The sequence below is a fragment of the Staurois parvus genome, unplaced genomic scaffold, assembly GCF_062004578.1.
Source record: "Staurois parvus isolate SC_StPar_1 unplaced genomic scaffold, SC_StPar_1.0 ptg003030l, whole genome shotgun sequence".
NCBI classification, from domain to species: domain Eukaryota; kingdom Metazoa; phylum Chordata; class Amphibia; order Anura; family Ranidae; genus Staurois; species Staurois parvus.
The window spans coordinates 86,453-105,747 of NW_028320826.1; the positions used below are offsets into that span (position 1 = coordinate 86,453).

The 19,295-nt window shown below is 55.2% G+C and overlaps 1 protein-coding gene across 1 annotated transcript in view; it reads left to right on the forward strand.

Annotated features, from left to right (window-relative positions):
* Positions 1-8,945: 8,945 nt before the first annotated feature.
* The window catches only part of POLR2A (RNA polymerase II subunit A), a 30,105-nt gene continuing 19,755 nt past the window's right edge, over positions 8,946-19,295 (forward strand). The window contains exons 1-10 of the mRNA XM_089667106.1: positions 8,946-9,146; positions 13,614-13,746; positions 14,629-14,765; positions 14,858-15,031; positions 15,467-15,748; positions 16,052-16,213; positions 16,406-16,626; positions 16,710-16,842; positions 17,707-17,831; positions 18,514-18,724. Of these exons, the coding sequence (XP_089523232.1) occupies positions 9,060-9,146; positions 13,614-13,746; positions 14,629-14,765; positions 14,858-15,031; positions 15,467-15,748; positions 16,052-16,213; positions 16,406-16,626; positions 16,710-16,842; positions 17,707-17,831; positions 18,514-18,724 (1,665 nt within the window). The 5' untranslated portion in view covers positions 8,946-9,059. The remainder of the gene's footprint in view (positions 9,147-13,613; positions 13,747-14,628; positions 14,766-14,857; positions 15,032-15,466; positions 15,749-16,051; positions 16,214-16,405; positions 16,627-16,709; positions 16,843-17,706; positions 17,832-18,513; positions 18,725-19,295) is intronic.

Here is a 19,295-nt window from a genome sequence, read left to right on the forward strand (position 1 = left end):
ACAAAAAATCCACCTTTTTGAGATCTTAGAAAGAGGAGCTTCCAGATGTGGGCACTTACATAGTTAATCTGGCTGAAAAAAGACAAAAGTCCATCCAGTTCAACCATTAAATAAATAAAAAAAAAAAAAAAAGGGGTTAGGTTGGATGAACCAGGTCCTAAGAAGACTAATAGGCTTTTTTGTCTAATCACTGTTCAACAGGTAAAAAGTTTTGGGCATAAAATTAGCTAATCTTACATAATTTTGGGGTGCTGAAAACGAAAATGACCCTAAAAAATGTTGATTGGCTCTAGTTTCCATGATATATTCACCCATCTAATGACGTAAGCCATTCAAAATTATGATGCAACTTCAGCTGCATATTGCGCAATTGATACTGGTGACCAATAGAAAATGTCATGTATACTGAGATGATGCAATATTAGCCTTTAATTGCATCACTTCACTGCATAAAAGCTGCAGTATCTGTAGCTGATTGGAGTTCGACAGCGTCTTTACATTTGGTTTTCTGCTTATATAGGCTACTCAGTAATGCCTCGAACTTGTGTGAATAAAGCAGATAATTTCTGCTATATCTGCGGTGAAATAACTTTTATCTCACAAAAAAGGAGGATAACAGGAAGGATTAAGAAAGCCTACAACTTGTATTTTGGCTGCAAGATAGGAGACCAGGACAAGAGCTGGGCACCACATATATGCTGCAATTCTTGTGGGACGGCACTGGAGCAATGGTTGAATGGAAAAAAGGCATCTATGCCTTTCGCTGTGCCAATGATTTGGAGAGAGCCAACAGATCATGTTAGTAATTGTTACTTTTGTATGGTGCCTCCAATTGTAAAAGGGCTAAATAAGAAGAAAAAGTTATCTGTGCAAAATCCAAATATTCCATCGGCAATACGTCCAGTTCCTCATGGAGAGGGGCTACCAATTCCTAAAGCACCAGAATCCTTCGTGGTTGAGTCAAGTGAGGAAGAACCTGAAGCGTGTAGTCACGTGCAGTTGTAAGAGATAGCCCTTTCCTCGAATACAAGAGAAAAGCCAAGAGAAGCAAAACCGACACAAACTGAAGACAAAACTAGTGAGAATCCGAAGTATTAAAATGATTCAACTTATCTTATGGCTATCATTTTTCTTGGTAATCCTATGCAATATATTATGCCATTTAGGCTTTGTTATGTAGTCAATATCACTTGCTTTATATTTGTGGAAAGACATCTATCTATATAATTATTGTGCATTATGTAGTCATTACGCCTATAGTAGAAAACTTTCCGTTTACAGAAAAACTAGAGCCAATTGACAAATTTCATTGTTATATTTGAACTCAGAATGTGAAATTCATTAAGAAATGGATCCTTTTGTTTCCAAAACTGGCAAAAAATAAAAATTTGTTGAACAGTGTTATGCTTCTACAAGTGAACCATCAGCTCTGGAATATCCAAGGTCTCAGATGGCCTTGAGCAAGTTATAGTCATCCTCTAGAGATAGCTGAAATTCAGAAACTCTGGAGAAGTTGTCTGCATGCTGGTCCTCTTCTCTGATAAGAATCAGGCTGAGAGAGAGTAGGGTCACCAACATCCCCCCTCACATCATCCACCACAAACAAAACTATCCCCACAGCTGACAGCACAGGAGTTGTATGCCCAGAAGGTTGGGCAGGGGATCTCTTATGTGCAAAAAAAGATTAAAGATTGGAAGGCAGACACTAAATCTTCGTGAACAGATAAGAGGTTGCTGCAAACACTGGCAGGTCGCTCTTCCAGCACATTACTGATACCTGTATATAGGCTTAGCCCGGGGGCTTTCAACTTTGAGCCACAAACAGCACATTTATTTTTGGTGGTGCTTCATCCAGAATTTAAAAGGCTTGGCATGAAAGGAATCGGCACCCCAGCATCGGACTGGACCCCAACTCCCTCCAAGACACATCAGGAGGAAGATTCCAACACTGCTCTGCCACTATGAGCCCAACACCAAGGGGCCCCAGATGATAGAAACAAACTAGGCCCAAATCAACCCGGGAAACAGAACACTGACGCAATGTTGAAAAGAACCTTCCAAATATTTGATTTCCATTGTAGAAAGAATTCCACGAGTGTTTGGATGTTATATCTGCAGAAGGAGGCAATTCTGAATCTTACACTTACTGGTGATGGCATTTCCAAGAATCTTCCAGGACAGCTACTTGAGAAACGACTGGCTCCGCCTCCACCAGGAAACACAAACCAGAAAGGTATTAAAAAGCCTCTCCATCCCACTGACCCTCAGTTGTTGTGAAGAACATCCACCAATGTACACAAAGGGAATCTGTAGGTAAAAATCCAACAATTTCAAAATAACCCCCCAAAAGTGAAGAATGACAAGCAGTAGCATGAAATCCTCAGAGGCCCACCCCTCTAGTAAACTACAAGTCCTAGCATGAACCCCTGTAACCTAAGGGGTCCCGTCCTCAGATCTCAGGGATTTGTGCTGGGACTTGTAGTCCTTCACATTTCGGGGATGGAACTCCCCCCAAACATGAAGGACAAGTCTCAGTAGGACCCCTCAGAGCTGAGACTGTGACCCCCCCCCCCCCCAACTGATGGACTACAAGTCCCAGTATGAACTGTACTAGAAGGGACTAGGAGTGCAAATGACTGGCCTCACCCCGGGTGCTGACATCCCACGCTACGCCACTATGAGGTGAGGAGCTCTAGATGGGAGCCACTATGAGCTGAGGAGCTCTAGATGGGAGCCACTATGAGCTGAGGAGCTCTAGATGGGAGCCACTATGAGCTGAGGAGCTCTAGATGGGAGCCACTATGAGCTGAGGAGCTCTAGATGGGAGCCACTATGAGCTGAGGAGCTCTAGATGGGAGCCACTATGAGCTGAGGAGCTCTAGATGGGAGCCACTATGAGGTGCTGAGCTCTAGATGGGAGCCACTATGAGGTGAGGAGCTCTAGATGGGAGCCACTATGAGGTGAGGAGCTCTAGATGGGAGCCACTATGAGCTGAGGAGCTCTAGATGGGAGCCACTATGAGCTGAGGAGCTCTAGATGGGAGCCACTATGAGCTGAGGAGCTCTAGATGGGAGCCACTATGAGCTGAGGAGCTCTAGATGGGAGCCACTATGAGGTGAGGAGCTCTAGATGGGAGCCACTATGAGGTGAGGAGCTCTAGATGGGAGCCACTATGAGCTGAGGAGCTCTAGATGGGAGCCACTATGAGCTGAGGAGCTCTAGATGGGAGCCACTATGAGCTGAGGAGCTCTAGATGGGAGCCACTATGAGCTGCGGAGCTCTAGATGGGGAGCCACTATGAGCTGAGGAGCTCTAGATGGGAGCCACTATGAGCTGAGGAGCTCTAGATGGGAGCCACTATGAGGTGCTGAGCTCTAGATGGGAGCCACTATGAGGTGAGGAGCTCTAGATGGGAGCCACTATGAGGTGAGGAGCTCTAGATGGGAGCCACTATGAGGTGAGGAGCTCTAGATGGGAGCCACTATGAGCTGAGGAGCTCTAGATGGGAGCCACTATGAGCTGAGGAGCTCTAGATGGAGCCCACTATGAGCTGAGGAGCTCTAGATGGGAGCCACTATGAGGTGAGGAGCTCTAGATGGGAGCCACTATGAGCTGAGGAGCTCTAGATGGGAGCCACTATGAGGTGCTGAGCTCTAGATGGGAGCCACTATGAGGTGAGGAGCTCTAGATGGGAGCCACTATGAGCTGAGGAGCTCTAGATGGGAGCCACTATGAGCTGAGGAGCTCTAGATGGGAGCCACTATGAGCTGAGGAGCTCTAGATGGGAGCCACTATGAGCTGAGGAGCTCTAGATGGGAGCCACTATGAGCTGAGGAGCTCTAGATGGGAGCCACTATGAGGTGCTGAGCTCTAGATGGGAGCCACTATGAGGTGAGGAGCTCTAGATGGGAGCCACTATGAGGTGAGGAGCTCTAGATGGGAGCCACTATGAGGTGAGGAGCTCTAGATGGGAGCCACTATGAGCTGAGGAGCTCTAGATGGGAGCCACTATGAGGTGCTGAGCTCTAGATGGGAGCCACTATGAGGTGAGGAGCTCTAGATGGGAGCCACTATGAGCTGAGGAGCTCTAGATGGGAGCCACTATGAGCTGAGGAGCTCTAGATGGGAGCCACTATGAGGTGCTGAGCTCTAGATGGAGCCACTATGAGGTGCTGAGCTCTAGATGGGAGCCACTATGAGGTGAGGAGCTCTAGATGGGAGCCACTATGAGGTGAGGAGCTCTAGATGGGAGCCACTATGAGGTGAGGAGCTCTAGATGGGAGCCACTATGAGCTGAGGAGCTCTAGATGGGAGCCACTATGAGGTGAGGAGCTCTAGATGGGAGCCACTATGAGGTGAGGAGCTCTAGATGGGAGCCACTATGAGGTGAGGAGCTCTAGATGGGAGCCACTATGAGGTGAGGAGCTCTAGATGGGAGCCACTATGAGGTGAGGAGCTCTAGATGGGAGCCACTATGAGGTGAGGAGCTCTAGATGGGAGCCACTATGAGGTGAGGAGCTCTAGATGGGAGCCACTATGAGGTGGTCACGTTAATAGCAGGAAATATACAGATACTTTTTTTACAGTTTTGTTAATATAAAACAAACAATTTAGATATCAGTTATCGTTTACCACCAAATGAAGCCCAATTCGTCCTGAAAATAAACCCCCCACGCGGTATAATCCACCTGGATACAAAGTAGTTGCAATGAGGTAGTTTTACAGTGAATATAAAAAGTCTACACACCCCCCCCCCCCTGCTAAAATGTCCGCTTTCTGTGATGTAAAAAAAATGAGACGAAGAGAAATCATTTCAGAACTTATCCCACCTTTAATGTGACCCACAAACTGTACAACAAACTGAAATCTTTTAGGTGGAGGGAATTACCCCCCCCCCCCCGTGACCCCAGATCACGCCATACACCCCCCGTGACCCCAGATCACGCCATACACCCCCCGTGACCCCAGATCACGCCATACACCCCCCCGTGACCCCAGATCACGCCATACACCCCCCCCCGTGACCCCAGATCACACCATACACCCCCCGTGACCCCAGATCACGCCATACACCCCCCCCCGTGACCCCAGATCACGCCATACAACCCCCCCGTGACCCCAGATCACCGCCATACACCCCCCGTGACCCCAGATCACGCCATACAACCCCCCCCGTGACCCCAGATCACGCCATACAACCCCCCCCGTGACCCCAGATCACGCCATACAACCCCCCCGTTACCCCAGATCACGCCATACACCCCCCCCCCCCGTGACCCCAGATCACGCCATACAACCCCCCCCCCCGTGACCCCAGATCACGCCATACAACCCCCCCCGTGACCCCAGATCACGCCATACACCCCCCCGTGACCCCAGATCACACCATACACCCCCCCCATGACCCCAGATCACGCCATACACCCCCCCGTGACCCCAGATCACACCATACAACCCCCCCCCGTGACCCCAGATCACACCATACAACCCCCCCCCCCGTGACCCCAGATCACGCCATACACCCCCCGTGACCCCAGATCACGCCATACACCCCCCCGTGACCCCAGATCACGCCATACACCCCCCCGTGACCCCAGATCACGCCATACAACCCCCCCCGTGACCCCAGATCACGCCATACAACCCCCCCCCGTGACCACAGATCACGCCATACAACCCCCCCGTGACCCCAGATCACGCCATACACCCCCCCCCCGTGACCCCAGATCATGCCATACAACCCCCCCCGTGACCCCAGATCACGCCATACACCCCCCCGTGACCCCAGATCACACCATACAACCCCCCCCGTGACCCCAGATCACGCCATACACCCCCCCGTGACCCCAGATCACACCATACAACCCCCCCCGTGACCCCAGATCACGCCATACACCCCCCCGTGACCCCAGATCACACCATACAACCCCCCCCGTGACCCCAGATCACGCCATACACCCCCCCGTGACCCCAGATCACGCCATACAACCCCCCCGTGACCCCAGATCACACCATACAACCCCCCCGTGACCCCAGATCACGTCATACACCCCCGTGACCCCAGATCACGCCATGCACCCCCCCGTGACCCCAGATCACGCCATGCACCCCCCCGTGACCCCAGATCACGCCATGCACCCCCCCGTGACCCCAGATCACGCCATACACACCCCCGTGGACCCCAGATCACGCCATACACCCCCGTGACCCCAGATCACGTCATACGCCATGCACCCCCCCGTGACCCCAGATCACGCCATACACCCCCCGTGACCCCAGATCACGCCATACACCCCCCCGTGACCCCAGATCACGCCATACAACCCCCCCGTGACCCCAGATCACGCCATACAACCCCCCCGTGACCCCAGATCACGCCATACAACCCCCCCGTGACCCCAGATCACGCCATACACCCCCCGTGACCCCAGATCACGCCATACCCCCCCCGTGACCCCAGATCACGCCATACAACCCCCCCGTGACCCCAGATCACGCCATACACCCCCCCGTGACCCCAGATCACGTCATACACCCCCGTGACCCCAGATCACGCCATACACCCCCGTGACCCCAGATCACGTCATACGCCATGCACCCCCCCGTGACCCCAGATCACGTCATACGCCATGCACCGCCTCGTGACCCCAGATCACGCCATACACCCCTGTGACCCCAGATCACGTCATACGCCATGCACCCCCCCGTGACCCCAGATCACACCATACAACCCCCCCGTGACCCCAGATCACGCCATACCCCTCCTCCCCGTGACCCCAGATCACGCCATACCCCCCCCCGTGACCCCAGATCACGCCACACACCCCCTCGTGACCCCAGATCACGCCACACACCCCCCCGTGACCCCAGATCACGCCACATACCCCCCCCCCGTGACCCCAGATCACGCCATACACCCCCGTGACCCCAGATCACGCCATACACCCCCCCGTGACCCCAGATCACGCCATGCACCCCCCCGTGACCCCAGATCACGCCATGCACCCCCCCGTGACCCCAGATCACGCCATGCACCCCCCCGTGACCCCAGATCACGCCATGCACCCCCCCGTGACCCCAGATCACGCCATGCACCCCCCCGTGACCCCAGATCACGCCATGCACCCCCCCGTGACCCCAGATCACGCCATGCACCCCCCCGTGACCCCAGATCACGCCATGCACCCCCCCGTGACCCCAGATCACGCCATGTACCCCCCCCGTGACCCCAGATCACGTCATACACCGCCCCCCCCGTGACCCCAGATCACGCCATACCCCTCCTCCCCGTGACCCCAGATCACGCCATACCCCTCCTCCCCGTGACCCCAGATCACGCCATACACCCCCCCGTGACCCCAGATCACGCCATACACCCCCGTGACCCCAGATCACGCCATACACTCCCCGTGACCCCAGATCACGCCATACACTCCCCGTGACCCCAGATCACGCCATGCACCCCCCCGTGACCCCAGATCACGTCATACACCGCCCCCCCGTGACCCCAGATCACGCCATACCCCCCCCCCCGTGACCCCAGATCACGCCATACACCCCCCCCGTGACCCCAGATCACGCCATACACCCCCCCCGTGACCCCAGATCACGCCATACACCCCCCCCGTGACCCCAGATCACGCCATACACCCCCCCGTGACCCCAGATCACGCCATACACACCCCCCCGTGACCCCAGATCACGCCATGCACCCCCCCCCCGTGACCCCAGATCACGCCATGCACCCCCCCCGTGACCCCAGATCACGCCATGCACCCCCCCCGTGACCCCAGATCACGCCATGCACCCCCCCCGTGACCCCAGATCACGCCATGCACCCCCCCCCGTGACCCCAGATCACGCCATGCACCCCCCCGTGACCCCAGATCACGCCATGCACCCCCCCATGACCCCAGATCACGCCATGCACCCCCCCGTGACCCCAGATCACGCCATACACCCCCCCGTGACCCCAGATCACGCCATACACCCCCCCGTGACCCCAGATCACGCCATACACCCCCCCGTGACCCCAGATCACACCATACACCCCCCCGTGACCCCAGATCACGCCATACACCCCCCCCCGTGACCCCAGATCACGCCATACACCCCCCCCCCATGACCCCAGATCACAGGGCAGAGCATGCTGCAGTAACACTGAGCGCCATACACACATAACATGTCCTGATGAGATTAGTCCACACATTGTCCGTCCCTTACCGGAATTAGAACATAAATAAGGTCTCCATAGTCTATGAGGGGAAAATGAAGCCTCGGCCCGCTCAAAGATCAATCATCACCCGTATCTCCTCAAAAAATACATCCGCGGCCTACACATTCAGAGAAGCCTCGGTGTGTCTTGAGTGCCATGCCCCGCTTCTGGCTTCTTCCTCGGTACGTAGAAAAACTCGACCACGCGGATGTCAGGCCTACAACATAATTCATATCTCAGCAGCTTATTAGACATGGCGAAATCCATAGACGTTACAGCCGGCCATAGAGATGACGATAGAACATAAACAACAGATAAAAACCGACACGGAGAGTAACGGCTGAACATGTCCACCATTTCTAAATCACCCAAATGCACATGCGCGAAACAAAGCCCCATACCAGCCAAACAAGCGTAAGGCGACACGCTATTGGATAATTCATGTGCCAGTTACAGCTTAGGACCGCCCACCCTCACTTAAGCTCCCGCTATCGGCCCACCTCATGCGTACGAAGGTAGCCGGAAATACCCGAACTAGTTTCGTGGTTTGTGAATTAGTGCGCATGCGGGTAAACAGCCCAAGACGTCACCAGTCTCCTGCCGATTCTCCAATCGTAAGGAGAGTCCTGCCCACCGTCCTTGGGAACAAGACCCGTTCAACCCGTAGGTAGCGGCACAGTCTATATAAGGAGGAGTCCGTTCACGGAGCGCCTCAGAAGCGCAGTAAGCGCTGGCGGCGACGGACCTCTGAGAGGGGGAATCGCTGCTCGGGTCTCCCAGACCCTCCTACGTATAAAACAGGTTTAGTTTCCGTGTACACGAAGAAACCGTCCGGCCGCCGACATGCACGGCCAGCCCAGCGGAGACAGCGCCTGCCCGCTGCGGACCATCAAACGCGTCCAGTTCGGCGTGCTGGGCCCCGACGAGCTGGTAAGAGGCGGAGCTTCGGCTCGGAAGTTCCCGGGAGGGGGCGGGCGTCACGTGGCTGGTGACGTAGTAATGTTTAGAACCGGAAGAGCGGGATACAATGTAATAGAAACTGTACGATACAATGTAATGTGATAGAGATCATAGGATGTGATGTGATGGAGACCATAGGATACAATGTGATGGAGACCATAGGATGTAATGTGATGTGATGGAGACCATAGGATTCAATGTAATGTGATGGAGACCATAGGATTCAATGTAATGTGATGGAGATCATAGGATGTAATGTGATGGAGACCATAGGATACAATGTGATGTGATGGAGACCATAGGATGTAATGTGATGTGATGGAGACCATAGGATTCAATGTGATGGAGATCATAGGATGTGATGTGATGGAGATCATAGGATGTAATGTGATGGAGACCATAGGATGTGATGTGATGGAGACCATAGGATACAATGTAATGTGATGGAGACCATAGGATACAATGTAATGTGATGGAGACCATAGGATGTAATGTGATGGAGACCATAGGATGTAATGTGATGGAGACCATAGGATGTAATGTGATGGAGACCATAGGATGTAATGTGATGGAGACCATAGGATGTAATGTGATGGAGACCATAGGATGTAATGTGATGGAGACCATAGGATGTAATGTGATGGAGACCATAGGATGTGATGTGATGGAGACCATAGGATGTGATGTGATGGAGACCATAGGATGTGATGTGATGGAGACCATAGGATGTGATGTGATGGAGACCATAGGATGTGATGTGATGGAGACCATAGGATGTGATGTGATGGAGACCATAGGATGTGATGTGATGGAGACCATAGGATGTGATGTGATGGAGACCATAGGATGTGATGTGATGGAGACCATAGGATGTGATGTGATGGAGACCATAGGATGTGATGTGATGGAGACCATAGGATGTGATGTGATGGAGACCATAGGATGTGATGTGATGGAGACCATAGGATACAATGTGATGGAGACCATAGGATTCAATGTAATGTGATGGAGACCATAGGATTCAATGTAATGTGATGGAGACCATAGGATGTAATGTGATGGAGATCATAGGATGTAATGTGATGGAGACCATAGGATGTGATGTGATGGAGACCATAGGATGTGATGTGATGGAGACCATAGGATGTGATGTGATGGAGACCATAGGATGTGATGTGATGGAGACCATAGGATATAATGTAATGTGATGGAGACCATAGGATGTGATGTGATGGAGACCATAGGATGTGATGTGATGGAGACCATAGGATGTGATGTGATGGAGACCCTAGGATGTGATGTGATGGAGACCCTAGGATGTGATGTGATGGAGACCCTAGGATGTGATGTGATGGAGACCCTAGGATGTGATGTGATGGAGACCCTAGGATGTGATGTGATGGAGACCCTAGGATGTGATGTGATGGAGACCCTAGGATGTGATGTGATGGAGACCCTAGGATGTGATGTGATGGAGACCCTAGGATGTGATGTGATGGAGACCCTAGGATGTGATGTGATGGAGACCCTAGGATGTGATGTGATGGAGACCCTAGGATGTGATGTGATGGAGACCCTAGGATGTAATGTGATGGAGACCCTAGGATGTAATGTGATGTGATGGAGACCATAGGATACAATGTGATGTGATGGAGATCCTATTATTATTATTATACAGTATTTATAAAGCGCCAATAGTTCGCTCAGCGCTGTACATTACAGAGCAATAGGATGTGATGGGGATCCTATGATTTTTTTAAACTGGAGCACATGTCTTTGGCATCCAATCGGCTTCCATTTCCACCTAATCGGCTCCTGTCTCCCCCCCCCCCCCCCCCCCCTGCCCGTGGCAGCCGGTCAGCTCCTGTCTCCCCCCCCCCCCCCTGCCCGTGGCAACCGGTCGGCTCCTGTCTCCCCCCCCCCCCCCCCTGCCCGTGGCAGCCGGTCGGCTCCTGTCTCCCCCCCGCCCGTGGCAGCCGGTCGGCTCCTGTCTTCCCCACCCCCCCCCCCCCCCCCCCCCGCCCGTGGCAGCCGGTCGGCTCCTGTCTTCCCCACCCCCCCCCCCCCCCTGCCCGTGGCAGCCGGTCGGCTCCTGTCTCCCCCCCCCCCCTCCCCCCCTGCCCGTGGCAGCCGGTCGGCTCCTGTCTTCCCCCCCCCTGCCCGTGGCAGCCGGTCGGCTCCTGTCTCCCCCCCCCCCCCCCCCTGCCCGTGGCAGCCGGTCGGCTCCTGTCCCCCCCCCCCCCCCTGCCCGTGGCAACCGGTCGGCTCCTGTCCCCCCCCCCCTGCCCGTGGCAGCCGGTCGGCTCCTGTCTCCCCCCCCCCCCCCCCCCCCGCCCGTGGCAGCCGGTCGGCTCCTGTCTCCCCCCCCCCCCCCCCCCCCCCTGCCCGTGGCAGCCGGTCGGCTCCTGTCTCCCCCCCCGCCCGTGGCAGCCGGTCGGCTCCTGTCTTCCCCACCCCCCCCCCCCCCCCCCCCGCCCGTGGCAGCCGGTCGGCTCCTGTCTTCCCCACCCCCCCCCCCCCCCCTGCCCGTGGCAGCCGGTCGGCTCCTGTCTCCCCCCCCCCCCTCCCCCCTGCCCGTGGCAGCCGGTCGGCTCCTGTCTTCCCCCCCCCTGCCCGTGGCAGCCGGTCGGCTCCTGTCTCCCCCCCCCCCCCCCTGCCCGTGGCAGCCGGTCGGCTCCTGTCCCCCCCCCCCCCCTGCCCGTGGCAACCGGTCGGCTCCTGTCCCCCCCCCCCTGCCCGTGGCAGCCGGTCGGCTCCTGTCTCCCCCCCCCCCCCCCCCCGCCCGTGGCAGCCGGTCGGCTCCTGTCTCCCCCCCCCCCCCCCCCCCGCCCGTGGCAGCCGGTCGGCTCCTGTCTCCCCCCCCCCCCCCCCCCGCCCGTGGCAGCCGGTCGGCTCCTGTCTCCCCCCCCACCGCTCGTGGCAGCCGGTCGGCTCCTGTCTCCCCCCCCGCCCGTGGCAGCCGGTCGGCTCCTGTCTCCCCCCCCCCCGCCCGTGGCAGCCGGTCGGCTCCTGTCTCCCCCCCCCCCGCCCGTGGCAGCCGGTCGGCTCCTGTCTTCCCCACCCCCCCCCCCCCCCCTGCCCGTGGCAGCCGGTCGGCTCCTGTCTCCCCTCCCCCCTGCCCGTGGCAGCCGGTCGGCTCCTGTCTCCCCCCCCCTGCCCGTGGCAGCCGGTCGGCTCCTGTCTCCCCCCCCCCCCCCCCCTGCCCGTGGCAGCCGGTCGGCTCCTGTCTCCCCCCCCCCCCCCCCCTGCCCGTGGCAGCCGGTCGGCTCCTGTCTCCCCCCCCCCCTGCCCGTGGCAGCCGGTCGGCTCCTGTCTCCCCCCCCCCCCTGCCCGTGGCAGCCGGTCGGCTCCTGTCTCCCCCCCCCCCCCCCCCCGCCCGTGGCAGCCGGTCGGCTCCTGTCTCCCCCCCCCCCCCCCCCCGCCCGTGGCAGCCGGTCGGCTCCTGTCTCCCCCCCCCCCCCCCCCTGCCCGTGGCAGCCGGTCGGCTCCTGTCTCCCCCCCCCCCCCCCTGCCCGTGGCAGCCGGTCGGCTCCTGTCTCCCCCCCACCCCCCCCCCCCCCCTGCCCGTGGCAGCCGGTCGGCTCCTGTCTCCCCCCCCCCTGCCCGTGGCAGCCGGTCGGCTCCTGTCTCCCCCCCCCCCCCCCCTGCCCGTGGCAGCCGGTCGGCTCCTGTCTCCCCCCCCCCCCCCCCCTGCCCGTGGCAGCCGGTCGGCTCCTGTCTCCCCCCCCCCCCCCCTGCCCGTGGCAGCCGGTCGGCTCCTGTCTCCCCCCCCCCCCCCCCCTGCCCGTGGCAGCCGGTCGGCTCCTGTCTCCCCCCCCTGCCCGTGGCAGCCGGTCGGCTCCTGTCTCCCCCCCCTGCCCGTGGCAGCCGGTCGGCTCCTGTCTCCCCCCCCTGCCTGTGGCAGCCGGTCGGCTCCTGTCTCCCCCCCCTGCCTGTGGCAGCCGGTCGGCTCCTGTCTCCCCCCCCTGCCTGTGGCAGCCGGTCGGCTCCTGTCTCCCCCCCTGCCTGTGGCAGCCGGTCGGCTCCTGTCTCCCCCCCCCTGCCTGTGGCAGCCGGTCGGCTCCTGTCTCCCCCCCCTGCCTGTGGCAGCCGGTCGGCTCCTGTCTCCCCCCCCCCCCCCCCCCCCTGCCTGTGGCATCCCCTTTTGCTTGCTTAGTTTGGCTTTGAAAATGACAGCTAGCAGCTGATAGGTTGCCATGCACAGCTACTCCAGTTGTGATTTGGTTTCCCTCGGTGTACACTGTAGTATGTGACTATACAGAGTACCTGGATCATATCATTGGTGGCTTCCATTTGTCAGTGATAGGTAGGTCCTCTTCACTGTCTGCAGGAAGAGCAGGGAGGTGGCTGCACTGTATTGATGCATGATGACCTTTTCTGGTTGTGTTGCTGGATTTGTTATCACACAGAGGGGTAAATAACTGTTTTGTTCTCCAGAAACGCATGTCTGTCACAGAGGGAGGAATAAAATACCCCGAGACGACGGAGGGTGGCCGCCCCAAGCTGGGGGGATTGATGGACCCACGGCAAGGGGTGATTGAACGGACTGGACGCTGTCAGACTTGTGCAGGTAATGCTGATCCTTCTTTGTGTGACCCACGAATGGCACTCTGCATAGGCAGTAACTCAGCGGGGAAATCCTTCCTTCTATAAATGGTTATGGCAAGACATGAAGGCCTTGGATAATTGGGAAGTAGTAATGGCAGCATAGGTAGGTCTTAGCCCTTCATGTTGAATGTTCGGGTGGGTGGAGTTCTCAGGGTAAGTAGGTCTTAGCCCTTCATGTTGAATGTTCGGGTGGGTGGAGTTCTCAGGGTAGGTAGGTCTTGGCCCTTCATGTTGAATGTTCGGGTGGGTGGAGTTCTCAGGGTAGGTAGGTCTTGGCCCTTCATGTTGAATGTTCGGGTGGGTGGAGTTCTCAGGGTAGGTAGGTCTTGGCCCTTCATGTTGAACGGCTGTGTGGGTGGCGTTCCCAGGGTAGGTAGGTCTTGGCCCTTCATGTTGAATGTTCGGGTGGGTGGAGTTCTCAGGGTAGGTAGGTCTTGGCCCTTCATGTTGAATGTTTGGGTGGGTGGAGTTCTCAGGGTAGGTAGGTCTTGGCCCTTCATGTTGAATGTTTGGGTGGGTGAAGTTCTCAGGGTAGGTAGGTCTTGGCCCTTCATGTTGAATGTTCGGGTGGGTGGATTTCTCAGGGTAGGTAGGTCTTGGCCTTTCATGTTGAATGGCTGTGTGGGTGGATTTCTCAGGGTAGGTAGGTCTTAGCCCTTCATGTTGAATGGCTGGGTGGATTTCTCAGGGTTGGTAGGTCTTAGTCCTTCCTCTTGGATAGCTGGTGGGTGGTTATAGCAGGAGATGAAGACCTGTAAGAAATCAAGCCATGTCTAAGAGGCCACAGCCATCATCCGTGTGAAATCACTAACCGCCTTCTCCCGGCACCTTTGTTTGCTTGCAGGTAACATGACTGAATGTCCCGGTCACTTTGGACACATTGAATTGGCAAAACCAGTTTTCCACGTTGGCTTTCTGGTGAAGACCATGAAAGTTTTACGCTGCGTCTGCTTCTTTTGCTCCAAGCTTCTGGTGGATGCTGTGAGTCTTTTTATGGTGCTGGATGTTCAACATGTCTGCTTCCCTGTCTGTTCCCATGGATCCCTCCTGAACAATTTCTCTTTATCTTTCAGAATAACCCCAAAATTAAGGACATTTTGGGTAAATCTAAAGGACAGCCAAAAAAGCGTTTGACTCACGTATATGAGCTGTGCAAAGGGAAGAACATCTGTGAAGGTGGAGAAGAAATGGACAACAAGTTTGGGGTGGAGCAGAATGAAGGAGATGAGGACATCCAGAAGGAAAAGGTGACTTCTGTGGTTGGTCATTTCTGGGTAGTGGTGTGAGAGTTGCTCGGTGGTTGTTACCGGTTGCCAGCTTTGTTTTTATTTATTGCTGGCTTGTAGAGGGTCAATGTGGCCTGCTGCAAAAAGGTTTAATAGTCTGTATGAAGACCTCCAACATCCTAGGTGGGAAAGGCCAATATATAGACTTGTTGGATCATGGAGATCTGTGTAGCTCTATGAACTGGTGGACTTCATGCAGTCAATAATAAAATCCTACTGAATTACTTTCTGATTTTGGTGTATGAAGTGTAAATTGAAGTATAATGTATGGTGAACGTGGCCCATAGGACTGAAAGTCGGAATGGTAACCCTGTGACCAGTTTTGTTCTAACTGGTTGAATGGACCAGCCTTGTCATTGGCCAGGCTTACTTATTGCTCATTCCATGTCATTCCAGGGTCATGGCGGCTGTGGGCGATATCAGCCACGGATTCGGCGCACTGGCTTGGAGTTATACGCAGAATGGAAACATGTGAATGAAGACTCTCAGGAGAAGAAAATTCTACTGAGTCCAGAGAGGGTTCATGAGATCTTTAAGCGGATAACAGATGAGGAATGTTTCATCCTTGGTATGGACCCACGATTTGCTCGTCCTGAGTGGATGATTGTCACTGTCCTTCCAGTGCCGCCATTATCTGTAAGACCTGCAGTTGTCATGCAAGGATCGGCCAGAAATCAGGTGGGTACACTGAGAGGAAGGGTGGGGGCTTTATATTAGATGGAACATAGTCTGGATTGCAGAGTCCTGTATTGGAATTCAGATTCTTGGGCTCACGGGGGGTTGTCAGGTTGTCACAGGGAGTGACTTATAACTCCGGTTGTCCAGACTCCCCAATTTCTGCAGCACTGTGCGGGATTAGGACAACAGATCTGGGACTTGACTCTCCAATCGCTGGAACTGGGGCCTTCTTTACACAGTACTGTAGTGCAATTAATAGATGGAATGGTTCAATTCAGTTTTTTTCCCTCTAATTTCCTCCAGGACGATCTGACTCACAAACTGGCAGATATTGTGAAGATAAACAACCAGCTGCGGAGGAATGAGCAGAATGGCGCCGCTGCTCATGTCATTGCTGAGGATGTGAAACTTCTGCAGTTCCATGTGGCCACCATGGTGGATAATGAGTTACCTGGATTACCCCGGGTAGGTGAAGCTTCAGAGGAATGGGGGAGAAGCTGTGTTCTGATAGAAGGAATGAAATGAGAGGTTCTGTGTAAGAATGTGGCTTGCCTTTATGGAAAGGGGGGAGGGTGGGCGCTGAATATGGGTGGGTAGAGGTGGGCACCCATTCGTTTTGGGTAAGACTACAGCTTAGGTCATTTCCTCTCTTCTCAGGCTATGCAAAAGTCTGGTCGCCCCTTGAAATCCTTAAAGCAGCGTCTCAAAGGAAAGGAAGGCCGAGTACGTGGAAACTTGATGGGAAAACGTGTGGATTTCTCTGCCCGAACTGTCATCACCCCCGACCCAAATCTCTCCATTGACCAAGTCGGTGTTCCAAGGTCGATTGCTGCAAACATGACCTTCCCGGAGATTGTCACCCCCTTCAACATTGATCGGTAAGGCCCCCCCCTTCTGACAGAATGGATGCATCATCTTCTTTGTTCAGTGCAATCATTGAATGTTTCCTGCATTGTTATAGGTTACAGGAGCTGGTGAGAAGAGGAAATAGTCAGTACCCAGGAGCCAAATACATCATACGAGATAACGGCGATCGGATCGACCTGCGATTTCACCCAAAACCCAGTGACCTGCATCTGCAAATTGGTTACAAGGTGAGGAGATAACCAGTCGGAAGACATCTGTGTTTCCCAGTTCATTGCTCTTTTATATTAATAAAGTTTTAGATGTTGAGCGTGTTTGAAAAACCGTATCAAGACCTCTCTAAAAATGGCCGTGCTTGGCATTCTGCCGCCCGTGGCTCTGACATCGGTCATCTGCCGCCCGTGGCTCTGACATCGGTCATCTGCCGCCCGTGGCTCTGACATCGGTCATCTGCCGCCCGTGGCTCTGACATCGGTCATCTGCCGCCCGTGGCTCTGACATCGGTCATCTGCCGCCCGTGGCTCTGACATCGGTCATCTGCCGCCCGTGGCTCTGACATCGGTCATCTGCCGCCCGTGGCTCTGACATCGGTCATCTGCCGCCCGTGGCTCTGACATCGGTCATCTGCCGCCCGTGGCTCTGACATCGGTCTGTCTGTTCTGTGGAAGGAGTTATGCTTCACATGGTTCAGCCTTTGCGGGGTATCAGTCCACAGTCTGGATTTGTATTGTATGATGGAGAAGACAACTGGTGGGATTGGGACATTCCCATGTAGGTGGGAACTGTGGTAGTTGGACTGTGGTAATGTCCCCTTATCGAACCCCCCCCCCCCCCCCCCCAAGTGCTGGTGAGAACTGTGATCAGTAGACACTCTGCCACCCCCCCAAACTCTGCCTGTGTCTGAAATGGCACTTTAATAGTTGGTGCATTTGGCGAACGGTGGAGTATTTAGTTTGACTATTATGGGAATCATGTTCTCCACATTGGGGGAGGGACTCTTGTTGGTTTTTAGTCCAATCTGTTCTTCTCCAGGTAAAGCCTCACACTATGTAAGACACATGTTCATTCCTGACCTCCATCTGTTTCTTCTTCAGGTGGAGAGACACATGTGTGATGGAGATATTGTCATCTTCAACCGACAGCCCACATTGCATAAAATGTCTATGATGGGGCATCGAGTCCGTATCCTGCCCTGGTCCACCTTCCGACTCAACCTCAGGTGAGCCCTTCCAGTGTCGCGGTTCTGGAAACCTCTGCTTGTGCCTCTGTGTCTCAGTTGGGTTTGTATCTATACAGTACTATCATCTATATACTCCCTCTGTACAGTACTGTATGGTCTATATACGCCCTGTGTATGGACTATATGCGCCCTCTGTACAGTACTGATGTGGTCTATATACGCCCTGTGTATGGTCTATATACGCCCTGTGTATGGACTATATGCGCCCTCTGTACAGTACTGTATGGTCTATATACGCCCTGTGTATGGACTATATGCGCCCTCTGTACAGTACTGATGTGAGCGCCGGGGCGGTCTGTACGCGCCCCTCTGCACAGCGCCGGGGCGGTCTGTACGCGCCCTCTGCACAGCGCCGGGGCGGTCTGTACGCGCCCTCTGCACAGCGCCGGGGCGGTCTGTACGCGCCCTCTGCACAGCGCCGGGGCGGTCTGTACGCGCCCTCTGCACAGCGCCGGGGCGGTCTGTACGCGCCCTCTGCACAGCGCCGGGGCGGTCTGTACGCGCCCTCTGCACAGCGCCGGGGCGGTCTGTACGCGCCCTCTGCACAGCGCCGGGGCGGTCTGTACGCGCCCTCTGCACAGCGCCGGGGCGGTCTGTTCTAGAACGCCCATACCTGTCTGTACAGCCCACATTCTGTATAACATTTCCTTTCTGTGTACAGTGTCACCACTCCCTACAACGCTGACTTTGATGGAGATGAGATGAATCTGCACCTTCCGCAGTCTCTGGAAACAAGGGCTGAGATCCAGGAGCTGGCGATGGTGCCGCGTATGATTGTCACACCGCAGTCTAACCGTCCCGTTATGGGTATTGTGCAGGACACTTTGACTGCTGTGCGCAAATTCACCAAGAGAGACGTCTTCCTGGAGAGGGTAAGATGCCTTTCTGTAGTTGAGGCGATATGCGGCTATTGGGGTAACGAGACCAGCAGTTGGCTCTAGGCTCCAACATCCAACACGTTTTATTTTCTATACTTTTTGGTACACAAGGTCCTGAATATTCGAGGTGGAGGATGATTACAGGCTATATAGCATGTGTACGTACGGTCGTTCTATGTGATGAATGTTTGTTACAATGAACAGTCCATGCCTCTCATGGGCACATACTTTATTTAAAGTTCAATAAATTGTTAGAAAAGAATCTGCTTGGCCACACTTCTGATAAAATCACCTTTATTTGGACATATTTGAAATACTCCACGATGTATCCAGAGGGACCTGGGTGTTCCTGTGAACGCGTTTCATGCCGCCATCAGCGCTTGGTCATCGCTGATACTGAAATGTTCAGCGCCTGCTAGTGGGCAGTGGAGGTGATACAGGTGGAGACCAGCATGGAGCGGTGATTACAATAGATCATGGCAGTGTACATCTAATTGGCTGCACGTTGTCCGCTTACGTTGTATTTCCGCTTTTGCAGTCAAATATGAGAACCCCATTATGTTGT